The 21,409-nt window shown below is 36.8% G+C and overlaps 4 protein-coding genes across 6 annotated transcripts; 3 read left to right on the forward strand and 1 right to left on the reverse strand.

The window, feature by feature from the left end:
- LOC18780846 (cytochrome b561 and DOMON domain-containing protein At5g35735) lies at nt 242-2,216 on the forward strand. The gene is made up of 3 exons (XM_007212821.2): nt 242-922; nt 1,014-1,268; nt 1,528-2,216. The coding sequence occupies exons 1-3, from the start codon at nt 266-268 to the stop codon at nt 1,912-1,914; spliced, it is 1,299 nt and encodes a 432-aa protein (XP_007212883.2). The 5' UTR covers nt 242-265; the 3' UTR covers nt 1,915-2,216.
- LOC18779633 (proline synthase co-transcribed bacterial homolog protein) lies at nt 3,499-7,262 on the forward strand. The gene is made up of 7 exons (XM_007211858.2): nt 3,499-4,404; nt 4,509-4,575; nt 5,039-5,085; nt 5,314-5,401; nt 5,911-6,044; nt 6,585-6,683; nt 6,964-7,262. The coding sequence occupies exons 1-7, from the start codon at nt 4,042-4,044 to the stop codon at nt 7,042-7,044; spliced, it is 879 nt and encodes a 292-aa protein (XP_007211920.2). The 5' UTR covers nt 3,499-4,041; the 3' UTR covers nt 7,045-7,262.
- On the reverse strand, nt 7,769-9,496 carry LOC109948636 (exopolygalacturonase-like). The gene is made up of 4 exons (XM_020562304.1): nt 9,356-9,496; nt 8,962-9,273; nt 8,327-8,839; nt 7,769-8,112 (listed from the first exon to the last, which is right to left on the reverse strand). The coding sequence occupies exons 1-4, from the start codon at nt 9,494-9,496 to the stop codon at nt 7,843-7,845; spliced, it is 1,236 nt and encodes a 411-aa protein (XP_020417893.1). The 3' UTR covers nt 7,769-7,842.
- LOC18778702 (1,4-alpha-glucan-branching enzyme 3, chloroplastic/amyloplastic) lies at nt 11,567-20,797 on the forward strand. Of its 3 annotated transcripts, XR_002271400.1 has the most exons (22): nt 11,567-12,053; nt 12,222-12,293; nt 12,603-12,667; nt 13,048-13,725; nt 14,123-14,295; nt 14,384-14,473; nt 14,672-14,747; nt 15,288-15,395; nt 16,148-16,238; nt 16,441-16,542; nt 17,040-17,142; nt 17,591-17,728; nt 17,855-17,926; nt 18,049-18,153; nt 18,413-18,490; nt 18,561-18,671; nt 18,993-19,073; nt 19,174-19,278; nt 19,499-19,584; nt 19,733-19,787; nt 20,224-20,441; nt 20,553-20,797. XR_002271400.1 is itself a non-coding variant. In XM_020562909.1 (21 exons), exons 1-21 carry the CDS (start codon nt 11,788-11,790, stop codon nt 20,254-20,256), a joined length of 2,688 nt encoding a protein of 895 aa, XP_020418498.1. In that variant the 5' UTR covers nt 11,567-11,787; the 3' UTR covers nt 20,257-20,797. The 3 variants fall into 3 exon arrangements, 1 of the variants encoding a protein (XP_020418498.1); XM_020562909.1 differs by having other exon boundaries at nt 20,224-20,797; XR_002271401.1 differs by lacking the exon at nt 12,603-12,667 and having other exon boundaries at nt 11,940-12,053.

Here is a 21,409-nt window from a genome sequence, read left to right on the forward strand (position 1 = left end):
TCTGATTTATACACAACCCGTCTTTCCTAAAGCCAGCAGAGAAGTGGCTAGCCTACTTATGAAGGTATCTATTTCTCCCATAGAAAAAGCACCATGTGAGATGTGACCCGACAAGCTGTAAAAAGTGAGTAAATTTAAAAAGCTATGCTTAACTTCTTCCTTAATCTTACCCAATATTTTAATAAAAAATAAACATGCGTACATCTCATAACAACCTAAGTACATACCATAAACTGAAACTCTGAAATTAGTACATTTGTCAGACATGTTGGGCACTACCAAATCTGTAATTCTCATGACATTGACCATTTCCTCCTTTCTCTTCACAATTTCTGAGCAATATTCCAATTGCAGCCCCATCAATCCCATGAACATTACCAACTGCAAGAAACTAATCACTCTGGGAGCTGAATTTGGGTGGAATATTCACAGCAACAACCAAATTGACATCTTGTTCAGCATTAAAATTTCTGGTGATCACAGAGCAAAATGGCTAGCCTGGGGTGTGAACCCAGATCCACACCGGCCGAAGATGGTCGGGACCAGGGCTATTATAGGCATTTCACAGCCCAATGGGACATTGGCAGTCAGGAAGTACAACATCACCAGTGATACAAGGCTGGGTTGTAGGCTGCAGCCTTCACAAGATTTTGATGATGTCATCGTCAAAACCATGAAAGGTGATATGCAGGCTGACAAATACATGTCAATATTTGCAACCCTAATTTTGCCTCCTGATCCAGCTGCATATAACATTTCAAAGCTGAACCATGTGTGGCAAGTTGGGTTTGAAGCTGATGCTGTTCATCTGGAGCCTAAGATGCATTCCACTGCTCTCCAGAATGTGGACAGCACAGAAACTCTGAACTTGACCTCTGCCCGCGGTATTAGCATAGGACATCGCCGGCACCACCTCAGAAAGGTAAGATATGACAACTTAGACTGAGATCATTCACCGTTTTACTAATTTTTCTTCTTTTTTTATCAACAACTTTTTGTTTGCTTGGTAATAGGTGCATGGGATTCTGAATATTGTGGGGTGGGGAACACTGTTGCCATTGGGAGTGATTATAGCAAGGTACTACAGAAGATATCCTTTTCATTGTCAAAAATGGTATGTCCTTCACGTCTCCTGCCAGATTGTTGGTTACAGCCTTGGCACAGCTGGTTGGGCAATCGGGCTATGGCTTGGACATGCTTCCAGACACTACAGCTTCCCCACTCACCGAATTCTCGCCATGTTCATATTTGCATTCACCACATTACAAGTATACTTACCACTCCTCTCTCTCTCTCTTTTCCACTGCGTCTTCAATCCGTCCGACACATGATGGCCTAGCATCTTTTTTGTGCACGTATCGTATTACATGACAGTGTTAAATGACAGAATAATTTAGTTAAAAGATGACGTGTGTTTAAAGTTTAATCTTAATATTTTATTTCTTGACGCATATCATCTCTATAACGTTGTTCCGTACAAAACATTCGTCGTCTTGGTGAAGTTTGACATGGTTTTATGTATTGTAGATGCTTGCCTTGCGTTTAAAGCCCACCCCAAGTGATGACTACCGCAAGTACTGGGACATGTACCATCATTTTCTAGGGTATGCACTACTGGCTGTGATCTCACTGAACATATTCAATGGCATTGCCATCTTGAAGCCAGATAAAACCTGGCTATGGGCTTACATCGGGGTCCTTTCTGTATTTGCTGTCATTGCGTTGGGTATGGAGATTTTTACTTGGGGTAAGTTCATATTTACATCACGAAAAAATAGACAACCCACCGCAGCAGTATCTGCAGATAATAATGCAGAAGCACCTCAAGCGTGGCAGGGCTCAGGCCCACAATCAGAGGGCCCAGGTCCACAATCAGAGGGCCCACAAGCTAATAAAACTAGGATTGCCAATTAATACGGTCGAGATTTTTGTTTTTTTTTGTTTTTTTGTTAGATTATATGGCCAAGTGTGAAGACACATGAATTTTAGTTCACATGTACTCTTGTTAATTGCTTGTTAACTAGTCTGTGTTTGTCCTCTCTTTTTTGATTCCATGTTCCAATCTAGCTTGGACTTTGGAATTAAAGATTGGCTAAGATCATACTTGATCTTGATGTACTTCTTGAGCAACTCCTATTTTAGGTTTTTTGGTTTTGACTTGATTGTTAGAAACTTCACGTTGCCAATTAAATTAGTTTATCTTGCTATTTCTTTAATGTTGTGTCATGATCCGAACTTGTTCATAGTTTAAATCTCATCTCAAATGTCATCCTTGAAAAAAAAAATTAATTGAATTGAAAATCATTTAGGTCCTTTAAAAATCTTCTAGTTAAAGAAGATTAGTGCATATTCTTAGTTGGTGGCAGAAAAAAAAATCAATTGAATTGAAAATCAGTTACACCCTTTAAATGTGATTGCTCCTTGGTAACAAATGCCCTAGCTAAGGAATCTAGGGATGACAAAAATTTCCCTTGTGCCCCCAGCCCTAACTAGGGGTGGCAATTTCGGATACGACCTGATACACGACTCGAAACCCGCACGATAAAAAAACAGGTCAATTTCGAGTCAACCCGTTCTGACCCGTTTAATAAACGGGTGGGTTTCGGGTCAACCCGCTAACCCGCTATAATACTTATCTAACCCGTTTATTAAACGGGTCGTGTCACGGGTCGTGTCAACCCGTGTACAACCCGCTAACCCACTAAAAAATAAAGACAAATGGAGACTTCAACACACACACAAGGGGTTTCGAACCCCTCCCATCCTCATTTTCTCAAACATCTTATCCACCATGCTACAATCAACTTTGTGATTTTATGGTATGCCTTTTGATATTTATAATGTTTCTTTTTCTTTTGAGTTTTCTTTTCTTTTTCGTCTCTCTTCTCCTTTTTTTTTTTCTTTTTTTTCCTTCTTTCTTCTCCTCTCTCTTTTTTTTTCCTCTCTTTTCCTTTCCTCTTCTCTCCTTTTTTTTTCTTTTTTTTTTCCTTCTCTTTAGTTTTCTCTCATCTCTCTTTTTTCTTTCTTTCTTTCCTTCAATCTTCTCTCCTCTCTCTCTCTCTCTCTCTCTCTCTCTCTCTCTCTCTCTCTCTATTTTTTTTCTTTCTTTTCCTTCTCTCTTCTCTCCTCTCTCTATCTTTTTTCTTTCTTTCTTTTCCTTATATTTTCTCTACTCTCTCTGTTTTTTTTTAATTAAAATGTTTTCGGTTGTGAGTTTTGTAACATGCATGTTATTCTTTATGAACCCGTTACACGACTCGAAACCCGCACGATAAAAGACGACCCGAACCCGACACGACACGTTTATTAAATGGGTTGGGTTCGGGTTGAGCATTCTTGACACGTTTATTATCCCGACACGACACGAACCCGACACGACACGACCCATTGCCAGCCCTAGCCCTAACGGAGGAGAATTTAAAGAAAATTTAGAGGCGGATACGAGAATTCCCAAATTTTAAAAATATCAGACCGAGAACTTCCCCCAATTATGTTTCGCAATATCCTGACCATTGCAAACATCACTCCCTCTATCTAAGCCGCCTAAACCTAGTGATGTTCTAGGTTTCTTATAAATCAATTTCTTTTTTCTTTTTCTTCAAATCCCCAAATTCCCAAATCTAGTTTTTTTTCCCTTTTTGCCCTTTCTACTCTTTCGCCTCATTTTCGTGTATAAGGGTATTTTATCATTTCATATAGTACTTTGTTTTATTTTTTTTATTATTTTAAAAAATGTGTGTTGCCAGTTTTCTAGTCATTTGATGATAATTAAATGATGTGGAACGTTGAGAATATACAAGATATGGTTCGATTCCCTCTATTCCAATATCGCTTGTATACAAAAAACAAGAAATCAGAAGTTCCCCTTATTCAAATATGCATGTATACAAAAATTAAGAAATCAGAAGTTCCCCTATTCCAATATAGCTTCTATACAAAAAAAGAAAAAGAAATCAGAAGTGAAAAAAGTAAGGCCTCTCTTTAAGAAAAAAAAAAGGTAAAATGAGGATGACGTGAAAAATAAGAAATTTTTTTTGAGTGATGATGGGTGCAAATAGACACCACAAGGTGCAGGAAGAAGAAACCCAATGGCCTTACGTTTATCATATGAACCCCACAACTTCACACTTCACAGAAACCAGGACCAAGGCCCAGGAAGAAGAAACCCAATACACAGCTTGCATGGCTGCTCCAGCTGTCGAAAACGCCGCCGTTTCGGCGCTCCGGTCGGTCATGCTCCGAGTCCGGCACGCTGCGGAGCGGTCGGGTCGGAATCCGGGTCAGGTGAGGGTAGTAGCGGTGTCGAAGACTAAGCCCGTTTCTCTCATCCGCCAAGTATACGACGTCGGCCACCGTCGTTTTGGCGAGAATTACGTCCAGGAAATCCTCGACAAAGCTCCTCAGGTGAGTCCATCTCTCTGCCTCTCTCTCTCTCTCTCTCTCTCTCTCTCTATAAGTATGTGGGGTTAAACGCAGCGTTTAATGATTGCAAACGTTTATGTCTGCAGCTTCCTGAAGACATAGAATGGCATTTTGTTGGGCATTTGCAGAGCAACAAAGCGAAATTGCTTCTGGGTATCCTTTGCTTTTTCTTTTTCTTTTCAGTTTTCAATTACAGTCTCAAAATTCATTTACTTTTACATGACAGATATACATGGTGTTTGGTTGCTGGAATGAACATTGGAATGAAATTCAAACTAGGAAGAGATAAAAGTGATTTAATCAGAATTGGAATAGAATGTCCCATTGGGGGAGAGAGTCAGAGTTAAAATTAAAGTAGGAAAATTTGAAAATTGGGAAAGAACCCAACTTTTGATAAATTGTTACAGAATCTCAAACTCAGAAAATATTGCAACTCTTTTTAGATTTCTGCTGTTTCATATTGTGAGAGTTGGGTATCTTGGTTTGTGCATAATTCAAACAATTTGCAGGTTGTTGGCTTTATGATAATCTTATAAGTTCAGAGACAGAGATCATATCCTACTTTGAATCTTATGTAGAAATTCTTTTAATAATTTGTTACTATGTCTATATGCAGCTGGAGTCCCGAATCTGGCCTTGGTTGAGGGCGTAGATAATGAGAAGGTAAAGACAAGTCCAAATATCTGTTTTATTTGCTGAAGGTAATTAACTTATTTTCTGTAAATTTTATTTGGAGTTGTCTTTACCTTCAGATTATTGTTTATTAGCCAAATTATTGGTAATATGCCATGGAAACCTTTGTGGATTTCAGTTGATTAATCATTGTGCAGGTGTTATGCGTGTGTTATTACTCAAAATGACATTGTGTTACTTTGTGTATATAATCCACAGATTGCAAACCATCTTGATCGAGCAGTGTCAAACCTTGGTAGAAATCCTTTAAAGGTCTTGGTCCAAGTAAATACCAGTGGAGAAGTATGTAAGTAATTTCAAAATCATCACTCGTTCCTGCAGTAATTAGTCATGTTGTTCAATTGAGCATTAGTATGGCATTGAAGTTGCTTGAATCTTTCTCTTCCCTGCTCTCCCTTTTTAGCTGCATAAAAGTATATTTCCCTCAATTAACTTTGTGGTCGTAATGTAACCACAAAAATTCTACATGATAAATGCAACACGTGGTATTTCCTCTGAAGAGCACAACCTATGTGCATAATAAGTTCAGTAATTATATCATCTCATGTCTCCATATCTTAACATGTCCTTTACCAATGAAAAGACACTTTGCCTGGCCTTCAACTTTTAACTCACCTGCTTATTAAGGCAGTCAAAACCTTATGCAGTCAAGATACATTATAGTTGGTCACTTGCAGAAAGAAGGATCATACTCTTTCTAACTATTGAACTAAATTCTATTTCCTGTAATTCAGAGATAAATTTTAATTTGCCCCACCTCACCTACTTCATCTGTTTTTCTGATATTTTCTGTAGCCAAATCTGGTATCGATCCTTCTGGTTGTGTTGAACTTGCGAAACATGTCAAATTTCGGTGCCCAAATCTACAGTTTTCTGGCTTAATGACAATAGGGATGCCAGACTATACATCAACTCCAGAAAACTTCAGGGTAACTTTCTTACTTGCATAGTGGGGTGCATGGAAACTGCTTACAATGGCATTGTTTGGTTCTTGTTTCACAGACCAATCAAAATAGGTTGTCTGTCTCACAAACTGAAGTCATCTGTTTTAAGTGCCTAAACCCTGAACCCTCTGTTTTTCCTATATATTTAATTCCATTGATATATACTTAAAATAGAATTGAATCATTTGATACTCATTTAATGTTGTTTTCTTTGAGAACGAAATGGTAATTTGTAGGCTATGTAATTTAGAGTTAAACTTTCCCCTCCCAGACCTTAGTCCTCCTGTGGGTTGGACTCGAGACCTATACTTATTAAAAGGGAGAGGTACTGGTATCACGTTGGTTTTATTTTTGGCCAGTGGTATCACTTTGGCTACAAGGACTAGTAAATATCCATTTAATGTTTGAAGTCCCCGTTACTGAGTTTCATTTGTATTATTTTTTCTTTTGGATATTTCATTTATTTTTCCCGTCTTTTTTGTTGTTCATTAATTTGATTAGGTTTTATATCTTGTAATTCAACAGATGCTATCAAAGTGTAGAGCTCAGGTCTGCAAGGCGCTTGATATGGCTGAGGAGCACTGTGAGCTATCAATGGGCATGTCTGGTGACTTTGAACAAGCGGTATGAAATGCCCTATCTTGACATTGAACTTCAAGGAAATTGCAACAAACTCATATTTTCCAAACGGCTGAATGACAGTTGTTGCTATATCCGTTATTACAACCTAAATAGAACAACCTGTGCAAATTTGAACTTATTATCCAGTATTCTACTAAGCAATGGTTGGATTGGATCATACAGCGGTTATCTGAAGACCTAGACCTTTGTGGCGATTTTAAATGTAATATTTAAGAACCATCTCAAGGAAGAAATGATTAACACTCTTGATTGTACCGTGCAGATTGAAATGGGCAGCACCAATGTCAGAATTGGATCCACCATATTCGGGCCGAGGGATTATGCAAAGAAGCAACCAGATTAGAATCTTCCAACCCCTGCCCTTCATGCCTTTATGTGTTTCTATGTGCTTATTGATCCTGGCAAAGCTTGTATCCCTCTTTTTCAGTCGTATGGTGTAACAATCATCAACTGTCATTCTGCTGCTCATCATATGCAGCTCCTGACCTTTATTGTAATCAAATCATGTACCACAAAATCTTTCATATATTGATATATTTGTTATGAAGTCTTTCTTACAGAGCCTATGGTTCGACTCCCCTTTTAAATAAAATTAAGAGAATAGGAAAAAAAAAATATAGAGAAAACCAGCTACTCGACAATAAAATGGAGAAAAATCATCAATTTTTACTCTTTATTTTAGGTAATATGTAATTAATTTTCTGTCTTAGTTGGAAGGTTCTTCCAATCATAGCGATTTGTACTCCTAATTGTACAATGGTCCCGTCTGAATGAGCCCTTAGCATCCTGTATCTAATCATTAGACCATATAAGTCTAATAGATGGTAGGTCTAGGTTACAAGATTGATTATGGAGGTCGACGACATGGACATACATTGATACTGTCTAATCATTCTCAAATGCAAGTCTAATAGATGGTGGGAATATAAGGTTCGTGGGGAAATATAACAGAGGGATGAATCAAAATATGGTAACTTTTTTATTACTATTGGTGCAATTTGATTGGCTTACATTGATACTGTTTTTACTGAGTTACAACTGATCATAGGAAATTATAGTTACACAAATAAAAGAAATATATGGTTCAAGACTTGCAGAAGGAAAAATTACCCTGCAAATCTTGTTCTTGAAGGAATTTTAATTAATTTAGGACATCAAAGTTGTGGGGCACCTGTATTACAGGTTTTGTGCAAGCTGGTGGGTTTTGTTTGCCACCGGTTATAACATCTACTTTTGAGCATGCTGATACAGCCGGTCCATCAGGACCCTCGTAACTTAGGTTGATGTCTCTCAACTGAATCTTCTGACACGGCTTCGTTTCGCTACACTTGAGAGTAACAACATTTGGTGTGCTTGAAGTACCCCAAATGTTAATCATCTTGACATCTACAATCTGAATTTGGGATGATTCCTGCACGCAATGAAAGCGATTAATCCGATTTATAAATCACAATGTGCATAAATTATTAGGGGAGCACGTCCATCTGTGCGTCCTCTGTTGGTGTATTTTTTTAATTGGCATGTTATCAACACCATATTAACAGTCCATCTTTAAAGAAACCCTCACATTGTATACCACATCTATAATTAGGCGTACAAACTATAGTTGGTTTATAGTTACGTACCGTTGGACTGCACCTACGAGCAGGGCAATAATTTTGATCGATGACTATAGGGTTTTTAACCCGATCCATTCGAATGTTCTCAACGTAAACATGTGAAACAGTGCCTTGTTTAGAGGGAGCCCATGTTTTGATTCTCACTCCATTGTCAGTGCCAACAAAGGAGCAGTTTCTTATGTCCACAAAAGAAACATTATTATTATTTCCCCTGCCAAGGCTTCCAATGCTCATTCCATGGCCTGGTCCACAGTGAACACCGCTAACATTGATCTTGCTTGATCCGGCACTGAAGGATATGCAGTCATCCCCGGTGGCGATCACGGAGTCCAAAATTTGGACGTTGGACGATGAACCAATGTGGATTCCGTCGGTGTTGGGGCTTTCAGCGGGAGCTGATATGTTAACGTTGGTAACTTTTACGTCTTGGCATGCAAAGAGGTTGATGTGGAGATTTTTGCTGTTAATCGATGTTATGTGATCTATGTTTAGATTTGTGACGAAATCAAATCTCAAATTCTGAAAAAAAATAAGGCAAACACAACACAAACATTAGCAATAAACTAGACATACCATATATATACTTTTCGCATTCAAGTCCATGATATATATATTGAACAAAATGAAGGGCAAGAACTTACTGCAGGGAGTCGCTTGCATTCTGGATCTTCCAGGCAGTTGTTATGGTGCCAAGCAGAGGGTCCTTGCCCATCCAATAAACCACCACCATTGATGTCCAAGTTGTCAACGTGTTGGAATTTGATCCAATGGTCCATATCAACCGAAGATTGGACCCCCGGGGGAGCCAGTAGGGTCCCTTCTATCTGCAACCCAATTGGCCCCTTGCATTCCCCTTTCAAAATCACTGGCCTCACCAAGTATTTCCCGGTTGGAAATAAGATCACACCACCTCCATTTGTTTGACAAGCTTGAGTCCATGCATCAGTGAAGGCCTAGAAATAAAAATAACAAATAAATATTGACATCTTCATCATAATCTTAACATTTGGATTAAGACAAACTCAGAAAGATTACCTTGCTGTTATCAGTTTTTCCATCAGCAACGCCGCCGTTTTTCGTCACATCAAAAACTGTTTGCTTAGCTCGAACTCTGGAAATGGATACCACCATGAAGAACACAATGCAAACAAATTGACCAACCAAGCTGGAAACCATTTTCATATTTTCACTTTAATATTTGTTTACCAGTGATCTTCTTCAATCACATGTCTCTATTGATGTTATGGATTATGTGTTTTTATATGCTGTTTGTGCAGATAGAAATGGAATGATACCACCATATGATTTTGTTTCTGATTTTGTTTCTAATTTTGTTTTGATTGAATTTTCTTTTAAAGGGTTTAAGAAAATCTGTTCCTCCCAAATTGAAAGCTTTTTGTTTTTTTTATTTTCGTACATTTTATATGTATTAGAGGAAGGGAGTTGAATTTCATGGCTAGCCTGCTAATTATAAGGTACATTTTAAGGTAAATATATTGAATATGGTATAGTTGCATAGCTTATGGTACGATTTTCCTCTTCTTCTTCTTCCAATATAGATTGGTTTTGTAATCTTTGTTTTCTTTTTTAAGAGGATTCATTTGCAATTCACATTCACATGGTCTGTGGTACACGTTTAGGGTGGGTTAGGCAGATCGGTTGTAAACCTAAGTTCTTCACAAATGAGCCCCTGAGAACTACATGTCATAGTAGAAAACACTTCACCATTTTGAAGTAAAAAAAAACCCATGAAATCAACTTTTTTTTGTCAAAGTTTGAACTCGAGATCACTGATATACATGTAAATGCTTTTACTATTGAGCTACAGATCCTTTAGGCTATTGAAAATTGTATGAACCAAACCAAACACCTATAACAATTATACTACATTTTGACACATTAGATTTAATTAGTCTCACCATTTATTCATGTGTTTAGTCTCATACTTTGACATCAACCATTTCATACTGAAAACTAAAATCGCATTTGGCTCTGAATATTTCTCCATCTTCTTCGGTTTGAAGCTCTCTCAATTATTGTTCAATTTAGAATATGAAGTATCCATTGTACAAGTTAGAGAATATAAAATAATTGCTTAACCCACCAAATCAAATCAAGCCAAACTGATCACTGAATAGATCAATTTGATTAAGTTGTGCTACTAGTTTTAGGGTTACACCAAACCTATTGAATTTTGGTTTGGTTTGCGGTTTGAGACTTATATTGAACTAAATCATACTTGAAATGAAAAATTCATTTCCTAATAAATGTTTAGTAAGTTTAGTAATGATGGAAAAGTGACTAGGAAATATCGTTTCATCTCCATTCATATGTTTGGTTTGTGTATGAATTGGAATTGAAATTGTAAACCTAATTTGTTTAATTTTCAAATGTATAGTCATAAATTAGAATATGCATTAATGTGTGCCTTAATTTTTGTAGATAGTATCAACATTTTTAATTTTTAATTTTTAGTGCAAGCGATTAGGGGAGGGGCGTTTACACAAATATTCATTGGGTACATGAGGGTTTTCAAATCTCCGTCCACATGAGTGAAAGTGGAAGAGCTCAACCAATTGAGCTATACCACACTAACTTTTTAATTGTTAATATGTAGGATTTGGTTTAGGGTTTAGAAGATACCTGAAATGCTTAATTTCTTTAGGACTCACCAAATAAAACCTTTCCATTGGAAATGCACTTAGCGGAATAACTTTTGTATACAACTGCCCTAGGCACAACATGGAAGGCTTTCTCTTCTTTTGATACAAATGATATTGAGTGAGGGGTTTTTTATTTTCATACACACACTTGAAAAGGTGCCTTGAAAGTTCAAACTTGAGGCCACTCATTTGCAAGTCAAAACTCTTTGGGAGACTTTGGAAAAGCCCAAAGGAGAGAGAAAAATTTTAAAAGAAGCCGAAATGGACAAAATTGCCCTTATTTATTTTTTGATTTCCTAAAGAATCTTTTACATTTGCATGTCTTTGGTTTGAAAGTTGAGAGGTTTTTCTGTCTTTTTTGAAAAAGCTTTGGCTTTTTCCAAAAGTAAAAGTTTTTTTATGGGTAAAACCTAAATTTACTAAACTCTTTTCACTGGACTAAACCTCATTGGTGGAACACTTTCTCTTTTTCAACTCTTAACAGAAGAAATTCTTGTATACGGGCCGAGCCGGCCCATTAACGCGTCAGCAGCAATCCTCACTGTTGGGTCTTGGGCTGGGCTAAATGGCCTACATATAACTTTGTAGATTGAGCTGCCCAGTCCAATTCAAATTTTCAAACACTTCTCTATTTCCTTCTTCAAAGCTCTCATACAATACAACAAAACTCACAGTACCCGCCTTCTTATCCCAAAACCCAAAACCCCAGACCCCAAACCCAGAACTGCCAGTCTCTCTCTCTCTCTCTCTCTCTCTCTCTGTGCAGCAGCAACAACAACAACAACTATACCACAACTCCTCACCATGACTTCACTTTCGCTTTCAACCAAGTTTTCTCTCTATCCAAACAGCACATTTCTCCAATTTCAGTTCCCAAACAGAACTCAAAGAATCAGCTTCCCCAAGAAAACACAAATAGCGTGCTCAGCCACAGAGCAACCAAAAGGACAGCAAAAAAGGCCAAAGAAGAAAAAAAGCGTTACGGACAGCGAGAAAGGGATTGACCCAGTTGGCTTCCTTACCAAATTCGGCATTTCCCATAAACAATTTTCTCAGTTCCTCCGTGAAAGGTATATAGATATGAGTCATTCTCTGCTAATTGGTCAAAACTATGGGAAAGTAGAAAATTTTCAAACTTTGATACATCGATAATTTGAGCCTGGTTTCACTTTGAAAGAATTGCTCACTATTCTTTTTTGCTTCAAAGGTTGTGAATAAAAATTGGTTTGATTATGCAGACACAAATCCTTGAAGGACCTCACGGATGAAATTTTCAATCGTCACATTGATCTTCGAGATATGGCTTCAGGGTTTGTTGCAAACTAAAATTCCATTTACTTCATTTCAATATTGTTTCCAATGCTAGTTAAACTATAGTCTTAAATCTCACTTGAGTGGATTTGTCTGATTTTTTTAATTGCAACCTCATTCTTATAACTTAAGAGGACTTGCATTCAAATAATTGAATAGTTACTTCCATTATGTTTGTGAAGTTGGCGATGTTATAGCCACAACTTATCGTGCATGCAATTTGAAACCAAACCAAAAAAAACATATGGCTGACCCTTTAGTGGTTAAGGTTCACTATTCGTGATGTAATTGCTATTTTTCTTCTCTAGATTTGAGATATTGGGTATTCATCGACACCCGGAACATAGAGAGGATTATATGGAGTGGGCTCCAGGTTTGATAAAAGCCTAAACCCTTTTCCTTTTTCAATTTTTAATTTATTGTCAATGTGATTCTCAAATGTTTTTACTTGATTGATCCCCTGGCATGTGATTTTTCCTTGATAATTAAAGATGGCCTAGAGTTTTTTCTCTAACCTTTTCTTCTGTTAATACATCTTCTATAACTTTCTTATGGTCATTTTTTGTCTGTCTGAACCATATATTGACTAGATGCAGAACAGGGTCTTTATTCAAATTCTAGTGAGCTTGAATTATGACTAGTCACCAATAGTTCGGGACCATGATAAGAACTTGTTTCTCTGGTTTCTAATTTGTATTGTTTGGACTTTCCATCTACCAGATGATATGTGTCTGATAAGCTTGTCGCATGCAGGTGCTCGCTACTGTGCACTGGTTGGTGATTTCAATGGGTGGTCTCCTACAGAGAACTGTGCAAGAGAGGGTCATTTTGGCCATGATGACTATGGATACTGGTTCATCATTCTTGAAGATAAGTTGAGGGACGGAGAAAAACCAGATGAACTCTACTTTCAACAGTATAACTACATTGATGATTACGATAAAGGTGACAGTGGTGTTCCCATTGAAGAAATATTTAAGAAAGCAAATGATGAATATTGGGAACCTGGAGAAGACCGGTTTATAAAGAACCGTTATGAAATTCCAGCAAAGTTATATGAGCAGATTTTTGGGCCTAATGGTCCTCAAACATTGGAGGAACTTGAAGAAATACCGGACGCAGAAACAAGATATAAAGCATGGAAAGAACAGCATAAAGATGACTTACCTAGTAATACACCTTGCTATGATGTGATTGACAATGGAAAAGAGTATGACATTTTCAATGTTGTGCTTGATCCTGTATCACAAGAGAAATTTCGTGCAAAGAAGCCTCCCTTGGCATATTGGTTGGAGACACGCAAAGGAAGGCAGGCATGGTTGAAAAAGTACAGTCCTTGCATTCCTCATGGGAGCAAGTACAGGGTCTATTTTAACACTCCTAGTGGGCCATTGGAACGAGTACCTGCTTGGGCTACTTATGTGCAACCAGGTAAATTTGCTTTGCTTTTGCTTGTTCCTCCTTTGTTGAAGATATGTAGAATTTATTGGCTATTTTACTTCATCAGGTAAATAGGATATCCGCTTACAGCCATGCTTTGTACAATCAGGACCTGTGAAGACTATTCTGGTTGCTTTTGTGTGTGTGTGTGTGTGTGTGTGTTTCTGTCTCTGTCAGTCAGTCAGTCAGTCAGTCAGTCAGTCTGTCTGTCTCTCTCTCTCTCTCTCATGCTCTTGGTTTCTTTAGGAACTTCTGATAAGCAATGATATGCTTTTTTCTGTAGTGGTATCTTGTCATCCCTTTTATTATGTTTTCTGCATTTTGTCATTATCTATGTAGGCATATTATGTTTCCTTTATTACATCTGAACTCTGTTGGTTACCTTCAGATGCAGAAGGAGAGCAAGCTTTTGCTATCCACTGGGATCCGCCGCCAGAATATGCATACAAATGGAAAAATTCACGCCCGAAAGTGCCAAAATCTCTGCGTATTTATGAATGCCATGTTGGCATAAGTGGATCAGAGCCAAAAATATCTTCTTTCAGTGATTTCATAGAGAAGGCAACTCCTGGATTGCTGCGTTATTAAACTTACATCTGCTATTATAGCGGTCAAATTCCTCATTTTGCACTCGTTATGTTTCTTACAGGTCCTTCCTCATGTAAAGGAGGCAGGATATAATACAATCCAACTGATTGGAGTTATTGAACACAAAGATTATTTCACTGTTGGTTATAGAGTGAGTCAAATATTCTTTCTGCTCTTTCTATTCGCACATTTAAACATTGATTACTTCTACCTTGTCAATTTCCATGGTTTGGATACACCCATATAAATATGATGTTAACCAGAAGATGAATTTGTTCAAAGAATTTCCTGTGATCTTGATTTACATGGCTGTTCAACAAATGTGATAAAACAATTTTATGGATTTCAGGCCACTAATTTATATGCTGTTAGCAGCCGATATGGCACTCCTGATGATTTCAAGCGGTTGGTTGATGAAGCACATGGTGATCACTATTCATTCAATTCCATTCATTTCAATAACCTGTAACCTCAAAGATTTTATGTACGCTTTAGCAGTGGCTATGTGATTTTCTGCTTGGGCTGTTCAGCTTTGCAAAAGATATTTTACTTGCTGAAAAATTCTTTTTGTATTGCATCACATTTGAGCTTGACATATGATAACAAATGTAAAGGTCGCTGCTTATATTTTCATGATGCATGGGTTTGCATCTTGTTTGTAGATTCCAATTGTTGTATATCGATGGCATCAGTAATAAAAAGTTGTCTGTCAGCTCTTTTATTTATTTTTAAGGAAAGAAAAATAATTGACAAAAAGATATGACGCCACAGGATGACAATAGCATAAGCCTCTTTAGATAACAAGTATTTTCAGTTCATGCTTCTTAATAATAATATTCATGAAGAGAATGCTATTTCTCGACTGTTTTGGCATCAATAACATGTTTCTTCCGCATCTTTTCCCCTATATTATTTACTGAACGATTAAAGCTTACAAAAAGCAACCTACCTTCTTTACTTCACAGGACTAGGACTGCTGGTCTTCTTAGACATTGTCCATTCCTACTCAGCTGCAGATGAGATGGTTGGATTGTCACTATTTGATGGAACAAATGACTGCTACTTCCACACAGGTATTTATACTACTTGTGCTTGCTCTGTAATTGACAGTAGATCTCACTTGGGGTAGATGCCTCAAATTTGTTTCATAGTGAGCCAAGATAGATTACGATTACTAAGAAACCAGAACTGATTGAAATGCAAAAAAACTGACCCAATCCAACACAATAGAGATTGGTTGGATCTGATCGGTATGGGGGAAGAGAATCCTAAGTGCTTGTCTTGAGATCAAACCTAGATCTGGGAGGAATCATACCCTGTTAAAAAAATAATAAATAAGTATACAAGCCAAAAATTTTACGTCATTAGGTGGAGAGGTCCCTTTAATATTTATCAAGGGCTATATCGAACTAATTGAAGATTTCTTTCTTTCATGGGACTGAAGTGAATTGTTTATCGAACTAGTTGTCAAACCTCAAAGACTGATAGAAAGATCTGGAACATGGCCATGAGGCTATTAGAATAGGCAGCTAGCCCTCCTGCTATGTTTGTAGAGGCCAAAAAAAAAAAAGAAAAGGTCCCAAATGCTTGAAGAGCCAACATAAGTCATATTGTGGTAATATATGAGGCATGGGAAAGAGACCAACCAAAACCGAGCTATGTAATTGGATTAAGTACTATAAAGACTACCGTACCCAACACTTATGCCATGAAATTAGTAATAATGGTATCTAACCAATGTGGGATTATTCTCTTTGGCAATATTGGCCTTTTTTCTCATTTCATATATCATCTTGTTCTGCAATCACATTACTTTTTTATATAGGTAAACGGGGACATCACAAGTATTGGGGTACCAGAATGTTTAAATATGGTGATCTGGATGTCCTGCATTTCCTGCTCTCAAATTTGAACTGGTAAATGTGAAGCTCAACGAACGGTTCTATGTTTTAAAACATTAGTAGAGTTGCTTTCTTGCACCAAACCAATCATCATTGAACTGCCTGATTCAGTGTTCCAATACCATTTTATCTGCTATTATTTTGTTTTTGGAAGTTATATGTTTCTTTCTTTCGTTTTGATTCAGTGTGTTATCTCAATAATAGCGATTTTCTACAGGTGGCCCACAGAGTACCAAATTGATGGTTTTCATTTCCATTCACTCTCATCAATGATGTATACGCACAATGGTTTTGCTTCTTTTACTGGTGACTTGGAGGAGTAAGGCAGTGATTGAAACTTCCATAATTTCCTATATTATTGTTTACACTTTATAATAACTGCCAAAGTTTCTTGGGCTTAACAAAGGCATCGTGAGTTTCCAAGATATCGCTTATATGCTTATCCTTTTGCTGAATATTTACAGTTTAACAAGCTGGATTTGACATGCAGTCTCTATTAATCATAATTGTATTTTGTTTGTTTGTAATTTATGGTCTATATAAGAAAAGACCTCAACTGCCTCTGTTAATATGTTGGTGACTGAATTACATTGACCAAGAGAAAAATTGGTTGAATTAAGGATGGAACATAACTGGTATGGAAATTAAATACTTTTCTAGGACTAGAAAATGTAAACTTTTGTGTTCTATGACCTACTATGGTATTTCATAGTCAACCTCCTAAATACTCTCTTTCAACTGATTTCAGTGTTTTTCACCATATGTTATGGTTCAGGCTAGCTATGAACTCAAAACTCAATCTTGCTATTTTGGCAGGTACTGCAATCAATATGTTGATAAGGACGCACTATTATACCTCATTTTGGCAAACGAGATACTTCATGCTTTGCATCCAGATATAATAACAATTGCCGAAGATGTGAGAAATTGATATTTAAATGTTTGTTTCTAGTATGAGAACTCCTATAAAGAAACTCACAAACATTTGTTTTTCTTCTTAGAAGGCTCTGAAAAAAAAAATTAGCACATAGCTGCTAGTGGGGTCCATAGTCCAGGTCATATTGGGATATTGGCTCTACCAAAATTTATATTCTGATTTTGTATTCAAGTCGAGCAGCAGATATATTGATATCATTAAAGATGATTAAAAAAAACAGATTTGAACCTTCTTTTTTTGCTGTTTTTTTTTCCATGCAAAGTTTAGGGTTACATATGCAGAGACTTGCAATTTTAATTTCTCTTCACTCTATCAATTAATGAAATGCAGTCCATTCATTTATTGAGGTGTTCATGTTCTCACTGAATTTATTCAGTGCTATGCATAATTTGTGGCTTCTACAGAGTTTTATTCTTGATATATTTTCCAGGCAACTTTCTATCCTGGGCTATGTGAACCAACCTCTCAAGGCGGGTTGGGATTTGATTATTGTGTCAATCTTTCTGTGTCAGAGATGTGGTCATCTTTTCTTGAGACTGTTCCAGACCATGATTGGAGCATGACTAAGGTTGTATTATTTAATTGTTATATATTCTCTTAGAATCAAGTGGGATTGTGTCGTTTCCTTGTTAATTTACTTACTTTTTTTCGCTTCCATAAGGTGAAAATTCAGTGATGTTAACCTACATTGCAGATTGTCAACACATTAATGGGCAACAGAAAATTTGCAGATAAAACACTTGTGTATGCTGAAAATCATAACCAGGTATTAATCTCTTGTACATCAACAACTCTATTGAGATACCCTAATCATAAATTCTATACCTTGTTTTAATTTATTTGTGTTTGATTTATTGCTACACCGTGTTATTACATTCTGCATGTCAGTCGATATCTGGAGGGCGGTCATTTGCGGAGATATTATTTGGTGAAATCAGGGATGGTTCCCATGACACGGAGAAATTACTGCTGAGAGGTTGTTCCTTGCACAAGGTATGCTATGTGCCTTCAATAGTAAACACATCTTTATTATCTTGAAAATCAAAGTCTAACTGGCAGAATTTGTGTACTGTTTTATATACATACATGCCCTCACAGATGCATTGCTTCTTATATACACATAATGCACATCTGCATGAAAACACATGCAATGAATGCAACATGTAATGTGTAAATTTTGTAAGCTGTTGTTCTCATCTCATGTTTTTGTTTGGTCTGTTTATTTATATGTTCATTTTCGGTCTTGAGCCAGATGATCAGGTTAATTACTTTGACAATTGGTGGCCGTGCCTATCTCAACTTCATGGGCAATGAATTTGGACATCCAGAGGTGAGGTTACTGGCCCCTGCATGACCAAGAACTTCATTTCATGTGACTAATGATCTTTCTCATGTTGCAGAGGGTTGAGTTCCCAATGCCAAGCAACAATTTCTCGTTTTCACTTGCCAAGCGTAGGTGGGATCTTCTTGCAAAGGAAGGATTGCATCGCAACCTGTTTATATTTGACAAGGTGTCAAATAATAACTTTTTGTTACCATCTTATTGCCCTGACATGCTGACATGTTATGATCTTCTGGCTGTCTTTCTGTGGCATCTGCTGTTGTTAATAGTTGCTGAATACTATCTAGTACAGGTTTCTAATAATTAAAAATTCCCCCATAAATGCAGTTTCTCTAATGTGTGCTCACTCTTGGTTTCACCATAAGCCTGTTCAACTTAAAGTTACTATTTTGGATTATTCTTATGAACTATTAAATGGCCTCTGTCTTAAGTGACTGATGTTCCGTGATATCATGGTAGCAAAGTAATTTTGATCTTTCCTCTTTCCTAGGACTTGATGAATTTGGATGAAAATGAAAGAGTACTTACAAGAGTTTTACTCAGCATTCATCATGTGAATGACGATAACATGGTATGATGACTCTTCCATTCAATTACTTTGGTGTGCTTGCATGCATTTGGGAAAGAATTTTGTGCCATTTACTGATTAAAATATTTCTTTCCCTTTACAGGTAATAGCTTACCTAAGAGGCCCCCTTCTCTTCGTATTTAACTTTCATCCAACAGATTCTTATGAAGGATACAGAATAGGTGTAGAAGAGGCTGGAGAGTATCAAGTAGGTTTTGACAAACAGCTTCTAGTAGTTTATCAAGTAGAGACAGGGCTTTTAACTCTTAATTTTTATTGTTTTATTTTATTATCTGTGTGCTGCCATGAGTACATGAATTCTGGGAACAGAAGAACCAAGTATTTTGCTTTTGATGTCAAACATTATATGTATGCATAGAACTGCGGGGCTTAAATTAAATAAAAATCTTTTACTTTTCTGATCACAGCTTGTACTCAATACGGATGAAATAAAGTATGGAGGTCAGGGACTTATAAAGGATGACCAGTATTTGAGGAAAACTATTAGCAAAAGGTTAGTGTTAACTTCCTTGACTCCACGACTACCTTTACAATATTTCTTAATTTCTGTCTTTTATCTTTGTGTGCATGTTTTGGAATTCAATTCTGGTTACTTTCTTTGGTTCTGCCCTTTATGTTGTTCTGACATCTTGGTTCTGCAGAGGCGATGGCCTCCGAAACTGCTTAGAAGTGCCTATGCCCAGTAGGACTGCCCAGGTTGGTAAATCTTTCTGCAGTTTTTCTTTTGTTAGTATCTAGTTTTGTGGCTATTAATTTTCTTTGCTTTAGATGGCTAGGGGATGCAACAACTATTGTAAAGGGCTTTTTTATCTGTTTAGGACCATACTTTGTTTTCAAATTGTATATAGCCTCACTCAATAATTGACTGTTGTACTTGATCTACTGCGTGCATTTGGATACATATTAAATAATTTTGGTACAAACACTATATCTTGAGGCATTTTTGCTCTTGTACATCCACAATCTTGCTTTTGGTTCTGTTGTTTCAAGTCCCACTGATACTGTGCGGGACCTAAAAGGCCAAAACCTCTTCTCACTATGCACCATGTGACCAAACTGTGTGATATACTGAATAGTGGTGAAGATTACATTTTGACATGAATATTTATTATGTTAATTTTCTTATTTGCAGGTTTACAAATTAAGTAGAATTTTGAGAATATAAAAAATATTGCACTCAGAGAGTAACTTGTAAGCCGACATTCAAGCACGAAGGCTAACACTTACTACATACCACTCATCAAGTTATAAAGTTTATATGGTTGCTCATCACTTCTGTGAGTGGTCTGTGAGTGGCCTTGATGGGAAATCTCATATTTTAACAAGAAGATTAAGCATTGAAGAAGAAAGGTAGTTTGTTCGTCTATTCTTTGCATTACCATGGTTCTTTATTTTGGAGGCTTTGGCATGTTGATCTCATTTCTTCCAAGTGAACTCAAGGAAGTGTATGTTATGATGCAGCAAGAGGGTTCAAGCAGAATATTTGGATGGGGCGAATTGTGAGATGACACTTCGATTCCTAACTGTTTCTCTCACCCTCCCTCCTTAGAGGAGAATGTATAAATTAGACAGGAGAATGTATTTATAATTTTCCCCCTTTTTTGTATGAAGTTTGAGACTCAAGGGAACGTGTTGTCAACCATATACAAGAAATAACAATTATATTCTTATTTCATCAAATAATTTTGACAATCAATTTTTGAAAACTAAAGTTGTTATAGTAATTAGACAGTCGCTTTAAAGACTTTTAAAATGCTCACTTTTTTTGCAAAGGCCTTGTGGTTAAGAGTAGTTATCCATGCATACAGTCGTGTGTTCAAATCTCCCTCTCCCAATATCATTTGTGTCAAGAAAAAAATGGCCAGTTTCTCTACGTAATAGTCATCATTTTCCATGTCAAACATACATGAGTTGATGCAATTAATGGTCAATCCAAATATGTTAAACATCATGTTATATTCGAGTTGACATTTATTGACCGAGTTATCTTACTAATATGAGTACATATCATACATTAAGTTCATGCAATTAGTGGTGAAACCAAATATGCTAATATTTTGTTGAGTTCAAGTTAACTTACTATAAATAAATAAAAATAGTCGAGCTAGCATGCCATGTCACAAATGAGTTCATGCAATTAAAGATCAATCCAAATATTTTAGTGTTATGTTGGATTATACGGTTCTATCATAATGAGCTAACGAGTCATGTTGTATATGTTTTTGAGTAATTAATGGTCAATTCAAATTTGTTAAGAACCATGTTAGAGTCGAGTTGTGTTCTATATGACTTCGTGCAATTAATGGTCCATTCAAATT

The sequence above is a fragment of the Prunus persica genome, chromosome G4 (assembly GCF_000346465.2).
Source record: "Prunus persica cultivar Lovell chromosome G4, Prunus_persica_NCBIv2, whole genome shotgun sequence".
NCBI lineage: Eukaryota > Viridiplantae > Streptophyta > Magnoliopsida > Rosales > Rosaceae > Prunus > Prunus persica.

Coding starts and splice junctions, on each gene's coding strand:
- LOC18780846 (XM_007212821.2), top strand. CDS start 266: ATGTTGGGCACTACCAAATCTGTAATTCTCATGACATTGACCATTTCC. Junction 923..1,013: donor GCCGGCACCACCTCAGAAAG/GTAAGATATGAC, acceptor GCTTGGTAATAG/GTGCATGGGATTCTGAATAT. Junction 1,269..1,527: donor TTGCATTCACCACATTACAA/GTATACTTACCA, acceptor TATGTATTGTAG/ATGCTTGCCTTGCGTTTAAA.
- LOC18779633 (XM_007211858.2), top strand. CDS start 4,042: ATGATGGGTGCAAATAGACACCACAAGGTGCAGGAAGAAGAAACCCAA. Junction 4,405..4,508: donor TCCTCGACAAAGCTCCTCAG/GTGAGTCCATCT, acceptor TTATGTCTGCAG/CTTCCTGAAGACATAGAATG. Junction 6,045..6,584: donor CAACTCCAGAAAACTTCAGG/GTAACTTTCTTA, acceptor GTAATTCAACAG/ATGCTATCAAAGTGTAGAGC.
- LOC109948636 (XM_020562304.1), bottom strand. CDS start 9,496: ATGGTTTCCAGCTTGGTTGGTCAATTTGTTTGCATTGTGTTCTTCATG. Junction 8,840..8,961: donor AATGCAAGCGACTCCCTGCA/GTAAGTTCTTGC, acceptor ATTTTTTTTCAG/AATTTGAGATTTGATTTCGT. Junction 8,113..8,326: donor CTCGTAGGTGCAGTCCAACG/GTACGTAACTAT, acceptor CATTGCGTGCAG/GAATCATCCCAAATTCAGAT.
- LOC18778702 (XM_020562909.1), top strand. CDS start 11,788: ATGACTTCACTTTCGCTTTCAACCAAGTTTTCTCTCTATCCAAACAGC. Junction 12,668..13,047: donor TTATATGGAGTGGGCTCCAG/GTTTGATAAAAG, acceptor TGTCGCATGCAG/GTGCTCGCTACTGTGCACTG. Junction 14,296..14,383: donor TCAGTGATTTCATAGAGAAG/GCAACTCCTGGA, acceptor TGTTTCTTACAG/GTCCTTCCTCATGTAAAGGA.